General features: G+C 40.9%; 1 protein-coding gene across 3 annotated transcripts in view; it reads right to left on the reverse strand.

Moving 5' to 3' along the window:
- Nucleotides 1-19,841, reverse strand: part of ZNF148 (zinc finger protein 148) — a 47,359-nt gene that overhangs the window by 20,413 nt on the left and 7,105 nt on the right. For 2 of the 3 annotated variants that reach the window (XM_073305171.2, XM_073305169.2), the window contains exons 2-3: nt 2,423-2,768; nt 842-967 (exon numbers count right to left, since the gene is read on the reverse strand). In XM_073305171.2, coding sequence (XP_073161272.1) covers nt 842-967; nt 2,423-2,752 — 456 coding nt within the window. In that variant the 5' untranslated portion in view covers nt 2,753-2,768. Of the gene's footprint in view, nt 1-841; nt 968-2,422; nt 2,769-4,598; nt 4,997-19,841 lie in introns of all 3 variants that reach the window. The other variant, XM_073305170.2, reaches the window with a different exon arrangement.

The following is a 19,841-nucleotide window of genomic DNA, read 5'->3' on the forward strand; positions in this document are numbered from 1 at the left end:
TCTAGAGTTAATCTGACCCAGTGCCAGCTTCTCTGGGCAGTGGAGGGAGAACTCTGTCTCCATCATCCTCCTCCTTCCTCCCAGGCCCAGCCAGGACGAACATCCCTGGGCAGCCAAGGCATCCCTAAACACAACCCCCGCTCACTGTGCCGCAGTGACTTTCCTCTCCCCTGGCTGCCTGAATAGACCCTGCGGGAGAGGGGTGAGTGAGCACTGGTGCAGTTTCTCTTTGGTTCCCCACAGAAACCACTTTTCTGCGGAAAAGCGAAGAGAATCTGTGTAGGGACATATTTCTGTATGTGTGCAGCAGCGCACACTTCCCCCAGGAGTAGAATATACATAAAGACACTTAAATTTTAGGAATGCTCTCTACCGGCAGGTTATTTTACTAAATTTATGGATGAAAACTTTTAAAAAATTTTCAGAACTGTCATTTTAGATTTGTTTTTAAACTGTTCTCAATGCATAAGGGCACACAATAATTCTCAGGCTCATAGAAAGGTACAACTATTATTAGATGAACATCGTGCAATGATTTATAACTTGTCCACAAAACTACTGACTCATAATTTAAAAAAAATATTTGGAAAGGGAACTGTCTGGAGAGACAGATGTTGAAGTATATCAAAGGTTCATGTTTCTAAAAGGAGTTCAAAGAAATACACTATGAATGCCTTATATCACAGTCTTCTCTGGACTCTGGAACACTCCAAAGTTGCATCTTTACTGTACAAATAAAACAACTTCAGACATAACTACTTCGAATTCTAAAGAAATCACTCAAAGTCATAGCAAATCTACAGGTTCTTTTCAAGCTTAGTTTCTCCAAAATCAGTCTTACCTTTGCTGGTGAACGCTGTTTTCTTTTCTTCTTTTTCTGCATATCTACTGGCTCTCGTATTTGTTTTTTGTCTCTCTTCTGTTGTTCAGAGGCATCAGTAAAAGTAATTTCCTGCTTTACACTGATCTGTTAAGATACGAAGTGCCAGTTTCAGGTGAGGTTCTCATTACAAAAGAGCAATTTTTCATTTTCAGATGACAAGCGGCTGAAATAAAGGCTAAGATTTTTTCTGAAGGAATTGTCCCATGGTTTCATTCTTTCAGAAATTTAACAAAAAAGGAGTAATCAGTATCTTCAAAAGGAAGGAAAGGAAAGAATTCTATACAGATTTACAGTTTGCTCTACCTCTTCATTCATCCAAAAAATGTAGGCTTTTCTTTCTGATCTGTAGTGTCTCCTTGTGACTCCTAGTGTACATCAAAATCTCTCAGATGTGCATGTAAATCACTCTTCCATTTGTTTCATACCTATATTACTTTTGCCTGTCATATTGTCAATGCCAGGATTTTACAGAAATGGATGAATTTACTATATATTTGAGCTAAAAAACTTTTTAAGAACCTCCCAAAAGTACAGCGAATGAACTTTTTCCCAGTAATACTTCTTGATCTGTCAACTTTATTAAAAATCATATTCTTAAATATTCCTGAAATGTTTTCTAAACTGCCCAACAATCTCTGATCTGCAGTTGAAAGGAAAGCCCTCCCAATGTACATTGTTTTAACAAAACTCGTTGAAAAAAGACTATTCTTTTTTTTTTACACCTTTATAACATGTCTTTTTAAATCACTGACATTTCAGTAAACATCCAAACCGTTAAATATAAAACTTAACCGTATTAATGCATATTTTTCAAATGGAAGCCATTTCTATTCTCCCTGTAGTGGATGGAAGACACTTTCTATTAAATACTAAGGAAGACATAATATGGGCATCTACAAAGTGTCATATGTTCGACCTGTAGCATGAATGCAAGCAATAGCTGTCAAATGCTAAATTTCTATATGAGATATACTTTAAAAACATGTACATAAATGCTTCAGGTGGCAAAAAGAAAAAACATTTCCACACATGGCCAAATGTGCTTTTCATAAAACAAATAAATCATGCAGGTCCTTTAAATAATATTACTTATCCTGGTTTATATTTGCTCTTTAAAATTTATTATTGTGTGATTTTTTTAAGTGTTTAATGTTAACCAGTCAATTCATATAGTAACAAAAATATAATTATCTATTTTTTTTATAAATAGATGCTTATTATAAAAATGAAATATAGCTGGATGAAACTCACCTCAATGCAAATGACCTACAAAAGGCTGTAATACACTTTTTAAACCACACTTAAGCTCATGAACCTTGGCTTAAATGATGTACAGGGCCTTGTGTCGGCCCTCTAACGGAGATGAATTTCACCCAGTCAGCAGCTAAAGACATTTTCATAAATAGCATCTATTATTAATAAATATTTTTATAATCAAAATACAAATAACTCATTAATGTATTCCTAACATAACACAACAACATTACCAAACCATGCTTCCTAAATGAGTGTGCAATATTTCATGAAGAAAATGCTTACAGGAACATTGACTGCATACTGTAGCCCTTGAGGAAGTCTATCTTGAGCCTCCAGCTCATCATCATTTTTTACCGTCTCCTCATGGACCATGAGTTCGTCATGTGAAATCATCTCCTGCTGTCGAAGCTCATTTTCTTGTAACACTTCATCTGTTGTAAGAATTTCTTGATGTGCCATAGTCCGGTCTTGAAGCACTGTCTCTTGCCGTTCCCCAGATACTGAAGATTGGTCAGATACTGCACCCATCCCTACCATAGCCCTGGCTGACTGCATTTGGTCTATGCCACCACATTTAAGAAATAATCCTCCAAGTTTGTCTTCAATATTCATGCTTAAGTGCAATACCCTACAAAGAGAAGGATAGCAAGTGAATATCTACAAATGGGGAAGTTATTTAAAAATTTACTTGACATTTAAAAAAAAAATGTTTTACAAAATAGAGTCAACAACACATGCCTTTCTTGTAAGTACTGTCCAGGACTTTCAACACTTCATCTTTGCTGTAACAAGCTAAAGGAGATCTCTCTCTCTCTCTCACACACACACACACACTTTCAAATAGGTTATAGTTGAGTTGTGGTTGTCTTTTGACTACCGATATAACGGGGTGATACAGTAGTTATATGAATTGATAGCCAAAAGAAACTTAAATACATTCCCTACCCTTTAAAGGAAGCAAACTGCTTCCATTTTTTCTTTTCTGCCTCTCTTCCCCATCCCCTCTCCCCATTTTTGTGCCTGATCCCTCTCCTGAAGATGCCTCCTTTCGCTGCATTCTCTCTTCTCCACTCCCCTCTCTTTGTCTGTCTCTCCTGTCACCACTGCTCCAGGCTGCCAGAACAGCTTTATTGTCACAAGGGAGTGGAAAGAGAATTTTTTGGTTCTTGCTGCTGCTGTTGTTGCATGAGAAGGAAGAGGAATAGTTAAACATATTTATAGGGGGGTGATCACCTCCACACCCACTCCGACACTAGAGCATGAATCAGGGTGTTATGGGCTTAACACTGCCCACATGAATAGTGCAAAAACAGAGTAGGAAATAGGCCGTAGTTCAGCATGCTGTGCGGGAGGCTCAGCTCCACCTCAGTTAGGCTTTTTAGCTAATTAGGCTCTGGGTCAGCTCTGTCCCTAATGTTCTAACTGTTCAATTAAATAGCCAAAGAAGCCAAACCATCTTACCCAGCAGTACAGGGCTCTCCATCATCTCCTAAGAATTACACTGTGATGCCCTACAGCCAATTTAACATCCTGCTATTCCCAAAGCATACACTCCACCCACAAACTTGTATCAAACAGATCAACATGTAATGTTTAAACTTCAGTTTTCAGTTTGAAAATAGAAAATATGTCTCAAAAAACACTTGCAGTGACTGAGAAAAATAGGGAGGATTCTGGATTTATCCTAATTTCTAGTGAAGATTTGTTCATTTCACAAACTCATCACACAATCTGGCATGAAGGGCAGACTCGCCCCAAGTGGGGCCCAGGAGCATTTGATATTAGGAATGTGGCCCACTGGCAGAACAGAGTGGTGAAGATTACACATTACTGATCTGCATCATGCCTGATTCCAGACAGTACTATTAGTAGTCCTGATTCTTGTGAATATTCAATTCACTCAAGCAAATTAAAACAGAATTAAAAAGGCAGCCAACATTACCGTTCTCCAGCATTAATCTAGTCAAGACAGGAGAGGATCTGTGCCTGATCTATCACACAAGAGCAAGAATCTCTAACTCCTTGAATATGTCAGAGAGGTGGCTGATTTTTGAGACCTGCAGGATTGTCTAATAATCCTCCCCCTTTTCAAGTTCAAGTGCTCGACTGCCAAGTCAAAAGACTGAACCAGTTGGATATTCGTGGTAAAGTGGACCTTTTCCCAGTAAACTTTCCACTGCTGGAAGTCAGAATGGATTGACTACTGATGTATTCATTCAGCTTGACCCTAAATATGTAGGGTACTGACATCATTAAAAGATTTAATGATGTGGCTTCATTTCCTTTTTGGGAGACACTGAAACCCAAGCCTCTGCATACAAGAGGTCAAAGATATTTATAAATGAATAAGAAAGTAAAAAGGAACCAACAACCTTTAAAAATGTGGAAATATGAAAATGGAGGAATACATTTGAGATGAAAAAGTAAAGACTGACACTCCCCAAATCTACAACCTAACCTGTGAGGTAGCTGAAGAACAAGGCCTCTGATGAAATTAGAGAAGAGAGACTCCAACACATTTGCATGGAATTAATATTCCAGTGAGCAATACCATACAAAAAGGGCTTCCAGACCCTTTGTATTTTCCCAGAATAGATGTCCTCCTAGATTTCAACAAAAATGTTAAATACTGTCATGTTAAAAGGACTCGGTACACAAGATTCCATAAGTGTGAATATCAATGATTCAAAGAGACAGATGTTCCTGAGAGATGCAGAAACCACAGTCTGTAGGGGCAGTTTGGGGTGATGAGGATCAACAATCCTTTGTCTTCGCTGGGGAAGGTAGCAAAGTCTCTCTGCAGGCCAGCCCATGTGAAGAAGAAAGCAGTTGTCCAATCTTGCTGTTGTCAAGAGTCTGGAACAAAATAAAAGTTCAGAACTTTCTTATTTGATAAAATTTGCAAACAAATCTGTTTGTGGAAGGAAGCACATCTGGGTCAGGTAAATCCAGGTGTCCTAAATTTCCAATCTCCTGGGGAGAATTCCTTCTAACTTTGCCAATCTGTTTGCCAGTTCAGCTTTGCTAGATCTCATATACTGCTAGAGAGATAGGATTTTGAGAGCTTCTCATTTAACTTTCTGCTTCTAGTGCCATCCTGCCATCTTACAGTAGACCAGTTACAACCTTTTATATACATAGTGGATAGTCTAGCAGGAACTTTGGGAAGAAGTGATCTGGCACCAGTGGAGTACCCAGAGCTAAAGGACAGTTGGTTGAATCTGTTCTGAAATGGTATGTAGAAACAAAGTTCAAAATTTGGATTGACTGACTCTGGAAGAATACTAAAGGAGCATTATCTTGTTAAGTTTCTGAGGCTCTTTCAAACAGTCTGAGGCCATCAAACAGAACTTGTATCAGACTACCTCTCTAAGTGTGAAAAGAGCCAATCTGAGGCACTAAGGACAATTTGAAAACTTTATCCTGCTAAACTCTAGTTTTTTTCTGATCAGACAGTATGTGCTTGGGAGGGATCTAGTCAGAACGGACTAGTTTCTCCAGGGATACTTAGATAAGCAACTTTGAAGTCTTTCTTATGCATCATCTTCAGGGCATTTCTCTTCAAATGAACGGACACCGACTCTTCAATGTTTAAAGCAGGGTTAGGTTATCTCAGCTAAGTTAAAAAGTATTTCCAGTTGTCTGAATCACATATTACCAAAGAAAAGAATACGATTTCACACTTTTCAAGGGATGAAGTGCACCAGGAATGCCACCAATGATCCCAGGGAGAGAAACTGTAATCCATGGAATTTTTTTTGGAGGTAACTGGGGTTTCATGGCAGCAGGGTGAAGTAGTAGTTCTCCGTCAACGGTGCTGAAGGTTTCCTGGAGAGGACTTGCAACAAGGCAAATGCCATTCTGGGATGTAGTAACAGGAATGTTACATGTAAGACATGGGAGGTAATTGTTCTGCTCTATTTGGCACTGGTGAGTCCTCAGCTGGAGTACTGTTTCCAGTTTTGGGCACCATACTTCAAAAAAGTTATGAACAAACTGGAGAGAGTCCAAACGAGAGCAACGAAAATGATAAGAGGTTTAGAAAACATGACCTATGAGGAAAGATTGAAAGCACTGGGCATGTTTAGTCTAGAGAAGAAAAGGCCAAGGGAGGACATAATAGTCTTTAAATATGTAAAATGTTGTTATAAAGCGGACAGTTATCATTTGTTTTCCATTTCCACCCAGAATAGGCCATGTAATCATCTTAATTTGCAGCAAGGGAGATTTAGATTGGATATTAGGAAAAAATTTAACTATGAGGATAATTAAGTATTAAAACAGGTTACTGGTGAAAGCTGCAGACTCCCCATCCTTGGAGGTTTTTAAGAACAGGTTGAACAAACACCTGTCAGGGTTGGTCCAGGTATATTTAATCCTGCTCAGTGCACGAGGATGGACTAGATGATTTCTTGAGGTCCCTTCCAGCCCTACATTTCTATGATTCTATGCATGTTGAGGCCCACTGCAGTATTAGCTTATTGTACGGCAGCCTTCATAGGAACCAGCTGGAGAGGTGCTGAGATGGGGAAGTGCAAGCTGCTAAGAAGCAAGCATTCAAATGTGAAAAACAGCAGCTGCAGTCTGTCTGTTCAAGGCACAGCTGAAAGCAGTGCTAGGGACTGCTCCAGATGCAGAATATTGCCAAACTGCTCTGAAATCAGGCACAAATTGAGGAATTCCTGGATTTAAAGCTATTTCCTGGCAGAAAGGTACGGAGAATAATGAGAAAAGGGTCTCAGAAAGACAGCAAAAGAGTCTGCTGCTGCTGTCACCAATGAATTGGGGCAGACTGGTTGATACATAGCAGCAGAATGCGAGAGGAACAATTGGTAATGTGCAGCAGCTGCCTAGCAGAGGACACACACTGATAGTATATTGCATTTATTTGTAACATATTGTCAGCTGTTTTACTCCTTTAAATTGTGAGGGATATGACTACATGGCTGCTTTTCACACCGACGAGTAGGCTTAGTCCTTGGGATAGCAGGCATCAGGTACATTTTTCAAGCTCTGATCTTGAGTCACCTCAGGTGCATTATAAGAGCAGGTTTTTAGATAGCTGGCCATTCATACAAAAATAATGAGGACTCAATCTGCAGCATAACACTACAACTGATGAAACACAATCTAGTCTACATAAAATCTAAAAACAGTACCAAATAATATGAAAGTAAAGAAAAACATATAAAAATAGGCTATTAGTCCAAATGAGAAGTGTCCTGATTGGAAATGCCTTGGCAAATCAAGCACAGTTGACCACAAGATGCTTTTGGGAGGGTGGGGAGGAGGGCAGAGGTTGCTTCAGTAAGCAAAATCATATTATTTTAATTGAAACCAAGACCTGTAGTAGGTCAACCAGTAAGTTAGAACAAGCTACATCTGTGAAAGAAGATATCCCCAAAATAAGATTATCCTTGACAGAAGCCATGATAATACACACCACATACTAGTGTAAATTAGTATATACCTCATGCCATAAAACATTGTGATTCACATGGCAGTCTTTTTCCTGGGATTCAAAACTTTTATTTAATAAGATTTTTAGCACCATCTTTGAAAATATAGTTAAAAATCTCTCAATAAAGGCAGAGATCCAATTAAAAAAAGGTAACATAAAAGGTGTAACTTAAATGCTCCAAAGCTAAAAGAAATGCAGAGTTAGGGTGTTCATTGTGCTTGTTAGAGATTCCCCAAACTCAATGTCTCAAGCAAGGCACTTGAATGTGGGGCTCTACAGGACAGACTGCACAGATATGTATACCAAGAAAGAAAGAAAAAGGAAGGAAGGACTGGAGAAAAAACCTCGGAACAGTTGCTCTATCCTAGAGCTTCTTTCTCTTTTGATACAATGCTCAGCAATTGCTTGCAGAACACAGCATTTCTCACATGCGGCCACCAGAGGCTTTTCTTGCAGCCACAGCTGTCTGGGCAATGATTTGGAGGGGGAGGGGAGTAAAGCATTGGCCCCTACCCTGGGTCAGCAAGTAGGGGTTGGGGCCCTGTGCCCCTCTGGAGCCACATCGCCGGAGGAGCAGACAGCCGGTGTGACTTTCTTACCTTCCCGCGGATGGTGGGGCTCAGGCTTCCAGCTTCAGCCCGGGGTGCCACTGTGCTTCAGGGTCACCACCACCCCCATCGCCTCTGGTCTCTGCTGCCTTCCCCGGTCCCTGACCCATCCACCCCATCACCACTGGCCTCCAATGCCTCCCTACCCACCTCCCCATCCAAGGCTTAATTTGTCCCCCGGCTTGCCAGGGCTGAGTAAGTAAGTCTGCTGTGAAAACTGATATTTATATGTTTGTTAATACCACTTTTCACTGCCTCCCAGCTAGCCAACAAGTCTGCTGCGGAGAAAAGTGATATTAACAAATGGCAGTGAAAAGTAAGATTAACTAACATTCAAATATCACTTTTCACAGAAGCAGACTTACTAACTAGCAATTCTATTTAAAAAACAAAAATTATAAAACAAAAAAGCAAAAGAAACAACAACAAAAAAGACAAGAACATACATAGCACCTTATTTGTGTTTCTGTTCTGGTTAGGTCCTGTAAAGAACAGAGACAACTGCATGTTGTTATTATTATTGAGTCTGCAAAAAAAACCCTACATAAATAAATTACGATTTGGACAGGTATATGTGCATATTTATTTGTTTTTCCTAAAGTTAATTACGTTTTACAGAAAAATTGTCATAGCGGCCACCAGCCAGAGTTGGTGACCACACTCTAAGGCCACCAAAAATTTTGTTGTGAGAACCCCTTCTAGAGCCACTGAACCATGTTGCTTTGTTTCAAAAACTGCTGCTCAGACAAACCCTACTACAGCACTTCAGAACAGTTAGCTTCAGTGTGCCTCTCGTAAGTTTTTCCAAAGATTCCTGGTGCATTAAGGAGATCTAAGGATATATCTACATTACAGCTATGAACAAGCCTTCCACTTGAGTAAATGGACTTGCTAAAATTAGCAGTGTGGACATTGTGGCTCAGGCAGCATCTTGGGCTCTCAAGCCCACCCCACTCAGAATGTAAAAGGTACTTAACTGAAAATGTCTTGAAAGCAAAATGTTGTTGCCTTTGCCTATTTAGAACAAAAGGACAAATACCACCAAATTTTGACAGTGGGTAGAAAAGAAATGTGTCCTGATAATGTAACCTGATAGCCACTGCCACGTCGACCCATTCTGCACAAAATGACCCTAACAAGTTCACTAAAACAAAATATACAGAGTTGTAAAGAAGCTTAAGAGAAATAAGGTGGAAGGAATCTGAAGGATTCAGTGAAAATCCTGCAGAACTGTTAAAAAGTTCTGGACCAGCTATTATTTTATGGTTGCAGATACGGCTCAATATCATCCGGAGAGCAGAGTCAGTCCTATACGACTGGCAAAAAAGTGATATTCTACCATTTTGGAAACATAAAGGCAGCAATCAAGACTGTTGTAATTATTGTTGCATTACTCTTCTGTCCACCCCGGGGAAAGTTTTTGCTTCTCTCTTGTTGGCCCAAGCCGCTGATATCTTAAGCAATAAGACAAGACCATAACAAGCTGGTTTCATTCCCGGCTGTTCAACAACGAAAGGAGCAAATCTTCACAGCTTATTCAGAAGGCACAAGAATTCAAGTGCCCCATTCACATTACATTTGTGGATATCAAGGCGTTTGATTCTTTTGACAGGGTAACTGCTTTGGCTGATCTTGAAATTTGCAGGCATCCCTAATAAGCTCTGTAGAATGTTTAGTCTTCTACATGATGACTCCTCAAGCTTCATTCTTGTAAATCGGAAAAGAACTGTCTTCTTCCAAAATTAGGTTGGGTGTTCATCAAGGACACGTTACTACCCCTAAATTCTTCAGTGCCATCATAGATTACATGCTTGACCAGACAATAAGTAAATGCAGGTTAGGCATATGCCTTGATGATAAGAACCTTACCATCATCAATTTTGCCAACAACATAGCACTGGTTGTCAAATCAACAGACAAGCTGGTTGTGGCTCTTAAATCTCTGGAAAACTCAGCAGCCGAAATCAGCGTGAAAATTAATTGGGGTAAAGCCAAAATTCTTCCAATTTTGAATATGCTGTGGCCTTTAGCATATGGACGACCACCCATCTGGGATTGTCAGTGATTTCACCAACATTGTCTATGTTGTTGATAATACAAGCAGTGTCAAGAAAGAACCTGAAGCCTGCACTTCAAAAGCTCATCAGTAATGGGGCATTTTATTAAGAATGTCTTTCATGAACCAAACACCCTGATAAGTACAGAGACAAAGCTGAGGATAAAAAAGCTTCTGTGGTCAGTATCTGACCTATGGGACTGAAACGTGGTGCTTCTCTCTTCAAATTAAAAAAAAGTTGGACACCATTCAGATGAAGCATGTCCAAATGATCAAAAAATATCAAATGGCATGAATTAAAGTCTAATGAAGAAATCAATTTTCTAACTAAACAGGTAGTGCTTTGTCATACCGTCTCCCAACACTCTCTAAATTGGTATGGTCATCTGCTTCAAATGCCTACCAGCTTCCCTGCAAGAATCATTTTCTACTTTGACCCAATGAAACCAGGATGGAAAAGACCCCCAGAAGACCTAAAACACAATGGCTGGACAGTGTCAACAGATCCCTGTCCCCCACAGCCATTCTATCCTATAATGCACCAGATTTGACTCAGTGGACAGCAAATCATGGAGTTGCATGATGTATTCTATGGCCTGTACGCTGTCCAAATGACTGTATGAGAACTAACCTAACTCGATAATTAGGATGATAGTGACTACTCAGTGGAGTAGAACAGACACCCAGAGGAAAGAATCAGCTTGTTTAACATCAGGGTAGAATGCAAGACCAAGCTCTTTGACTGGTTGCGGATGGGTGTATATATGTGTTTTTTCTTTCATTCTTGTACAAATAAAGTTGATTTTATTAAATAATTAACATGCACCTTGAGAAACTAATTGGGTGCATTTCAGAAACTTAGATGTAAATTAATATGTGCAATACAGGCTTAGGAGAATTTGGGAGATTGTAATGAATGAACAGACAATTTGTGCAAAAGAGAAGAGAGAGGAAGTATCTCAAAAAACTGACAACGTAAATAAAAGAGGAAGGAAAATGACTATCTGCTTTCACATATCAAACATGCATTCTTTAACTTCACACTGCTTTTTAATCTAATCTATCTACCTACCTACTGTAGAATAGATGTGGTTGAAATTTTTTGCCAAAAAAATAAATTAAATTAAAAATGGCCCCTTTTTTGAAGAAAATGTTTATATATTTTTTAACATTTATTTCTAAATTTTCTGAGTTTCAAACAGAACATCAAAAAGTTTTGAGTTTTCATAATTTTCGTTTCCTCCCCCCACCCCACCTTCTCCATCCTTTTACAGAGGCAAAATGGCAAAAAGAAAAAAAGAAGAGAAAAAGGGGGGAAGGATCCCACTCCAAAATGCAACATCTGTATATTTTTAAAATAACTTTCTGGGGGGAAACTATTTACCATTTATCAGCCAATTCTACTGTGAAACTTAATTAAATAATGTATTATGAACAGATTCAGGCATTAACTCTCTCTCACTGTGCATTCCAAATTTCAGCCAAGAATAAATGTAAAAATAGTGTGTATAATGGAAATTCTATCAAATCTTTATCAACTAGATGCCATGCTAATAAATCTCTCTTCAGGATTTTCCAAAATCAAAATCAAGATAATGATGCAATGATCTTTGAGAACCCCTGGCTTACAGTAATTTGAAGAGGGTTAAGGTAAACCAAAAAAAGGTTACTTTTATTTTGGAATAAGTTATAGTAGTATAACTATACCAGTATAATTACACTGGTATAACTGATAAAAACTGGCAAAAACCTCCCTAACAAGCAACTTTTGCTGAAGCCTCATTAAAAAAAAAGTACCAGCAGCAGACACACTCTCACAACAAAAGACAAGTGGAGGATTTAAATGAATCAATCAATCAATCAAATTCACAAAGGAAAAACAAACAAACAAAAGCCTCCAGTCTAGTTCCATGGGCCATTCCATGTCTTATTCTTGTGTCTGTGTTCTTATTTTGCCAGAACCACTCAGTCCAAACTCTAACTGTATGTACACTTGTGACTAGGAAAGGTAAGACTGGTGTAGGAACCTTACTTATGCCAAAATTTACAACAGCAGAGGGTTTGTATTTAAATTCTCAAATTTAACCATTAGAATTTGTTTATAGGAGGAAATACGGAAATATTCCTGCAATTCTTTATACTAACAAAAAGAGAGATGACAAAATGACCTAATTATGCTTTAAAAATTGTAAATGCTGAACATGTTTTATTTTTATCCTTTGTATTAATAAAACAGTACTATCAGCAGAACCCTCCTCAGAAATTAAGAAAAGTAGCACTCAAGGTAATAAATTAATAGCTGTTGAGTTTTGAATTGCAAAGAAAGTTACCAAACATAAATCAATACACACACAAAAAGTTTACAGATCCCAAAATTAGAGAATTCTAACTGTACCATATGATTGAAACCCTCTTAAGACTCAGATCATCCAGCATATGCCCCTGTGAATAACTATGTTGCTGAACTTGTGCCAATATAGGCCCTGATCCTGCAAAGATGTACCTATATGCTTAATTTTGTGCACTGTGAATACCCCCATTAAAATCAACGGGACTCCTCACAGCGGAACTATTTATAGTGCATGTGTGAAAACCTTTAGAGGTTTGGGGCCATAGTCTAGAACTTCCTGCTTTTTCTAAACTCAATATTAGTTGACCATTTATCATAATCATACTGTAACGTATCTAGAACATATTCAATACTGAACAGAAGTCTCAAAAAGCTTTCCATATTACTCCAGCAACAAAGCAAGTTAAAAACCACAAATCAGTGAGGCAACCACACTTTCGCCATTCAAAAAACCATGGATGATAAAATATGCAACATTTGTTTACTTTCTGGAATGGAAAGGTCCATGAATCTTGTGACACTATATTACCAGCTTTTCTACAACATTAATAAAAGCAATATTTCAAAAACCCATTAGAATTTCTACTACTGTACGGTTGAAATGAATAGATTACATATGGTATCGGTGTCCTTACATTGTGAAACTTAAACATTAATAAATCTTAGCTCTAGTTTTAGCTTTACTATAGGTGGGATAGTAGCACTGCCTATATTTAAGGTTGCCTGACACTTCTCTGTTTTCAGTTGCTTATATCTTTGCCAAACTTCAGCTGTTTGGGTTGAAATTTTCCATACCAGATGTCTCCCATGGGCTGAATTTTTTGTTTGTTTGTTTTCTTTTTGTTTTGTTTGTGTGTTTGCTTTGAATATTTCAGCCAAAACAGTTCAGCAGTTTCTGAGAGCAAGGCCAGAGAAAAAATACTTCATTGTATTTGCCCATGTTCTTTTGCCCATATTAAAAAAATTTAGTGACCTTTTCTTTGAAAAGCTCCAATGCCCCCATCCTTTGGAGAAGGAACTTGAAATTTGGCAGGGGATGGCTTTTGTATCAGGGATGTGCCTTTTCCACCCCCGTGTCAGGGCACATCCGCAGGTGGCCTGTGTGCATTGATCAGTTACCAAGTTGCAGACAGGTTGGGGTCGGGCCAGGTCAAGATACTAGGAAGTCAGGGTCAGGCACTAGGTTATGGACGGCAGGAAAAAAGCAGAGTTGAAGATGAACCAGCGTCAGAAGTTGGAGACTAGGGTACACAGCAAGGCAAGGTCTGGAGCAGAAGCAAGGAGGCAGTCTGCATTATTACTCAGGCTGCTCCCCATGATGGCTTCCTAGTTTATATACCAGCAATCAATGGACTGAGGGGGGCCGCCACACAGGCCCTGTTGGGTGGTACTTCCTGCAGTGTCTAGCTTTACAGTGTCCTCCAGCAGAAATCCAGCCCAAGCTTCCCATTGCAATGAGGAAGTGCCAGCAACCCAGAACCTCATGGTCCCAAGTTCTAGTCCTGCATGTTTTTATACTCCATGAAAATCTACCCAAATTTAGCCAAATTATCATCCTCTGAAAAATTTCAGTTGGCACATGCTCAACAGACTTCTGTCTGTACCGGGACTGTTTGAGCAAGGACACTGGGATTGGGAGGTGAGGACAGAAACAGCAAGTGGGGGTAAGATTGAGACCAGATGAGGACCCTGGCCTCTAATCTTTACACTGGTTTCCTCAGAATACAAAATTCATGGTCTCAATCCTGATCCTCAAGGCCATCAACAGCCTGGGCCCAGGATACCTAGAAGAGCTCCTCTAAATCTCTGGAGTGAGGACCACAGCTGACAGCTCCACTCCTCAGGCACAACAGAATTGCAATTGTCTACAGCAGAGGTACAGCTTGCATGGACAGGAGAAAGAGCTATCTCAGGGGCCCATCCAAGACTGTGGAATAAACTCCCATAGTAACTGAGAGCGACCATAAACCTCACTATTACCACTGAAAGCACAAGAAAAAAATGTTATTTGACTTTGCTTGTATCAATGTAAACACAGAGTACAGTGTACATATATTGAAATTAAATAATTCCTGTACAACACTCCCCTGGAGAGAGAAACACAAGTGACAGTTACTAATGATGATGTTTAATGCACTTCTGGAAGGTGCTAAGACACTGTGATGATCAGAGCTGTATAAGAACCTCAAGAGGAGAGAACAGTAAAGGTGACACTGAAATGAGTATCAGCACTATGGGTATCTCAGGCAATATTCCATTATGATAACCCCTTCTGACTTTTTATGCATAATTAACAACAGGGGGCGGAGAACCTTTTGACAGTCCATAAAGAAGAGTGTTGAGCAATGATGAGAAAATGTCTATCACCAAATTTTGAAATCTCTCTTCCAGTTATGGAACTCAATGACTGAAGAACAATTCAGCTCATCGCAATCAGGATTAGCTGCCTGGCCACCAACAACACCATGCTATCACCTGTATCAAAGGCTGCTATCAGTATCTAACATTATCAGCAAGGATCATTAGAGCATTCAGCAAGTTGATCAGAACATGTCTGTATTACAAGACAGTTTGAACACAAACTGAAAGAAATAAAATAGCTAATCAACCACAGACTGGTGGGAACAGAGCGCCCAAGTCATGCCTTTCTCAAAAATCTTTCCCAAACATGAAAAATTAGAAACCAGGCAAAACTGCCAGAACAATACAGAATTTTTTTAAACTGAAGGCCCACACCTTCACATATTTAAGCACAGTCAAGACCTTATTAACTTAAAGAGAGTCACTGACATTTATTAGCAGCAAGCCCATTGCTAAACCACTGGCAGCCAGAGAGGTACATGACACTTGTGGTCAGAATAAACCAGGATTGGCAAACTACAGCCCGTGGGCCGGATCTGCCAGCAGAATTGCCACCTCTGTGGTGCCGCAGGCCCCGCGCCGCTCCCAGAAGCGGCCGGCACCACATTCCTGCGGGGGACAGAGGGTTCCGTGCGCTGCCCTTGCCTGTGCCCCCCGGCAGCTCCCATTGGCCGGGAACGGGGAAGCAGGTAAGTGGTGCCAGGCCGGAGCCCACACCCCGAACTGCTCCTGCACCCCACACCCCAACCCACGCCGCACCCTTCCTACACCTCAACCTCCTGCCCTGAGCCCCCGCCCCACCCTGCCTGCACCCCAACCTGCACCCTGCAATCCTCCTGCACCCCAATCCCCTGCCCTGAGTCCCCTGCCGCACCCCGTATCGCTCCTGCACCCCAACCCCCTGCCTGAGCCCCCTGCCACACCCCGCACCCCAACTCCCTGCCCTGAGCCACCTCCTGCACTCCTCCCTGCACCCCTGCCCTGAGCCCCCCCCGCACTCCCCACCCCCTTTTGCATCCCAACCCCCTTCCCTGAGCCCCATCGTACACACCACACTCCTCCCGTGCCCCAACCCTTTGCCCTGAGCCCCTTCCGGCACACCGCACCCCCTCTCACACCCCCCGCACTCCCTCCCACACCCCAACCCCCTGCCTCAGTCCTTCATGGCCCTGCATGCAATTTCCCCACCCAGATGTGGCCCTCAGGCCAAAAAAAGTTTGCCCACCCCTGGAATAACCCACTGAGAACCATTCTGATCTTGGAGTCTGAAACTCAGACTGGGTATACACATCTTGCTCAGTTTAGATATTGGTTTATGACTGTGGCATCAATCTTTTCTATCCTGATTGAACTACTGTCTAAAGAATGAGGAAAAAGTGTTAGAGCAAACAACTGCTGAATCCATTATGGGTCACTGGCATACTGTATTCACCAGACTACCAACAACGCAAACTAGTTCTGCCAGATAATTCCTCAATCTAGTCTAGACTAAGAGAACTTTAAGAAAAAGAAAAACCTATTGGCCTCCACCACAGACTCCACGTGGGCTGGCATTCACCAGGACTTCAGTCTTCTCCCTGATTTTTTAATTACTCAAGCCTTTTATTAAATCAAGCCAAAGGGATGATACAAAAAGAGAGGATGTCTTGGAGCCATTTCATGAATGGCAATGGGAAACACAGTTATACTAATCCATTAACCCACTGAAGAAATGCCTCAATAGCAATTCAGGGGAGAGCCCTCTAACAGTTCTCTGGAAGAGGCACTTTTCTGGGGAAGGACCACTGAAACTGAGCCTTGACCTCAGTGGCACTGATACCCTGATCCCTGTATGCACTAATTAAGTGACAGAATACAGTAGAACAGGCATTTGAACTGATCCAAAAACAAAGCAAAGAATGTTTCCATCTGTGTGTGTACTCCCTGTACTTAACAGGGACAAACTGATGAAAGACACTGGTTCCATGAACTCGCAGAACTGTCATCTGCACTGACTTGGAAACCTCCTAAAACTAACAGCCAAGGGGACTCCACCACCAAGCCAGAATGCATGTAAGATGGTGACTGCAACCAACATCACAAAAAAGGCAGGAAACTACGGGCTTGTCTACACTACTGTCCGGATTGACGGGCAATGATCAATCCAGTGGGGGTTGATTTATCATGTCTAGTATAGATGAGATAAATCTACCGCCGATCACTCTAGCGTTGACTCCGGTACTCCACCTCAATGAGACGGGGAAGGGAATTGACAGGAGAGCAAGGGGAATCGACGGGAGAGCGTCTCCTGTTGACACACTGCAGTGAAGACACCGCGGTAAGTAGATCTAAGTACATTGACTTCAGCTACGTTATTCATGTAGCTGAAGTTGCGTAACTTAGACCAATTTCCCGCCACCTCCCATAGTGTAGACCAGCCCTATGTTCTGGTGTAATATATGCACTCTGACTAATGTCCCACAGTCACATTCGGCACATGCTATAGCTTCTATATGGTGTTCAAGGCCTACCTAGAAGGCAATGCAGTAATTCCAGATATTAATTCCACAACGCATATAACAGCTGACCATCTAATAAGGGTTAGGTTGCTGGGCAGTTAGATATAGCTGATATACATTTTTTTAATTTAAAAATATGTAGTATAACGTGTATAATATTCATAAAAACTGTATATGCCTTTTCCTTACCTTTGTATGCTGCTTGTCTTCTCAGACTCCAAGCTCTCAGGACACAGACTATTTCCCTGTGCATGATGTGCTGCTGGGTATAAGTAAGCATGGGGACATTGTCCAGCACACTGTACTACCAGATTACAAATAAGAAGTAACAAAATAATAAGGCTACCTAGGAGTCACAAAAAAGGCATTTATCCAAAGAGTCTGAAAGAAATAGTTATGATTGTCTTGCAAAAAAGGCATTTTGGGACGTCTTTCCACCTATAGTCACAGAACACTAGCTCCAAAATCAGACGAATACATACAGGACATACAGTTAAACAACTATATTCAAATTCTAAATTCAAGAACTAAATTCAAAAAATTTGCTACTTGGCCAAAAGAATGCCATCCTCCCCAAGACCAACAATGCAGACAAAAAATACTCTCACCACACTCTTAAGATTAAATAATTTGCTTTTAGGTTAAACTCAAACTCTTCAAGTTGTAAAACTGCTAAATACAATCTTCCCTGAGCTGTTTGGTGATGCTGTTTCGAAACTCAACTGATCAGAAGGCCAGAGGTTCCAATTTTCAATGCTGGCTGTCAGCCAGACTGAATATAAAAGATCTTCCAGGCACCATAATGCATCATTCCCACTGCATAAGATGACTTGAGTTCCTAGTGCTGCCCCCTGCATGCTTCTCCCATGATGAATGCAAACACTGTTTAATTGTTTAATTAGTGTAGACCTTGAATGATACCACATTGCATAAAATGCACTGAAGATTCATGTCAGTCAACTGATTTGAGCTAGAAATACATTTTAATTTATTTAGTTCTTTGGAGCAATCATCAACTTGCATATAAATACCAAGTCTGATGGGGTGTACATAGACACCACACAGATGAGGAAGGTCCCAGACAGGCCCTGGGGGCAGCCCGGGCTAGCCCCCTCCCACCCCCCCAAGGACCTGTCAATCTTTTATGACAGGGAGGAGGCATTTAAAAGGGAGGAAACGGCAGCCAGCTATTATGGGGATGAGGAGGGAATTGCCCTAAGCAGCAGACTGCAGGAGTGACTCCTAAAGTCACAGAGGGAACTCCCAACCAGGAGACCTTCACCCTGACCTTACTGAGAGTGCAGCGAACTCCCATGGTAAGCCAGACAGACTAAGCCTGACTCAGAAGCCCAGCCAGGGAGATTTCTCAAAACTCACTATGCAGGTGCTGCATTGTTGGCAGCACTGTGGACTTTTCCCCACCTCACTTTTTGAGGGGTCCTGGGAATGGGGGTACTCTCATATGTGTTGAGGTTTGTGACTTTTCTATCCCCCATCTGGAGAGATTTAAGAAGGCTCACAAAGGACAGCCCTTCCACTCCTCCTTGCAAGTAGTAAGGAACCAGGGCCTCTGCTGGAACCACCCAATGAAAATAACTGTGTGCGGTCAGGTTCTCCTACCATCTGTGGGAACCACAGGGGACTCTGTTACACCAAGTTTTAATTCTAAAAATAAGACCTTTTGACCACAATACTGATTATGGGTTGGTGGCATCTGCACCGTAAGTAAGGTTCAGACTTGTTTTCCATCATAAGCCTTACTTTACCCCCAAAACAACCATAAAAGTTCTTTCAACTTCAAATTTGGTATAGGTGGTCTGTAGCATTAACATAATTTAAAAAAAAAAAATTAAAGGTCATTTAGACAGCCCATTTTAAAGGCGTTACAGGAGATTATGAAGTTTGCATGGAAGAAGGAGAAACCATGAGGTTTTCATAAGGTCCACAAAACAATTACCTAGCTTCTTCATGGCCTCTACATACCAACAGCATCCCTACCACACACGCACCCCTGCAACCTATCTGCTGCCCCAGTGAAGATTCACACAGGACTAAAACTGGCAGGCTTGGCTTCTTATGCAAGGCCTAAGCACCATCTTCTCCTAGATGGAAGGTGACAACCTACCCTTCTATTGTTAAGATATTAACAGTCTCAAACAAGAGTTGATTCAATACACACACAGTGGATTCTACCAAAGTGGAATGAGATCACATGCATGTTGAAGGCCAAAACTCCTCACACACTTCTAGAATACAAGCAAGTGGTAATGGCCCAAATTCATTCAGAGATTTTGCTGCATTTGATTACAATGGGGACTAATCATCACTTCTGAATCTAATAGATCATGTCCATGAAATAAATAATCG

Source organism: Lepidochelys kempii, chromosome 11, assembly GCF_965140285.1.
Source record: "Lepidochelys kempii isolate rLepKem1 chromosome 11, rLepKem1.hap1, whole genome shotgun sequence".
In the NCBI taxonomy this organism is placed as follows: domain Eukaryota; kingdom Metazoa; phylum Chordata; order Testudines; family Cheloniidae; genus Lepidochelys; species Lepidochelys kempii.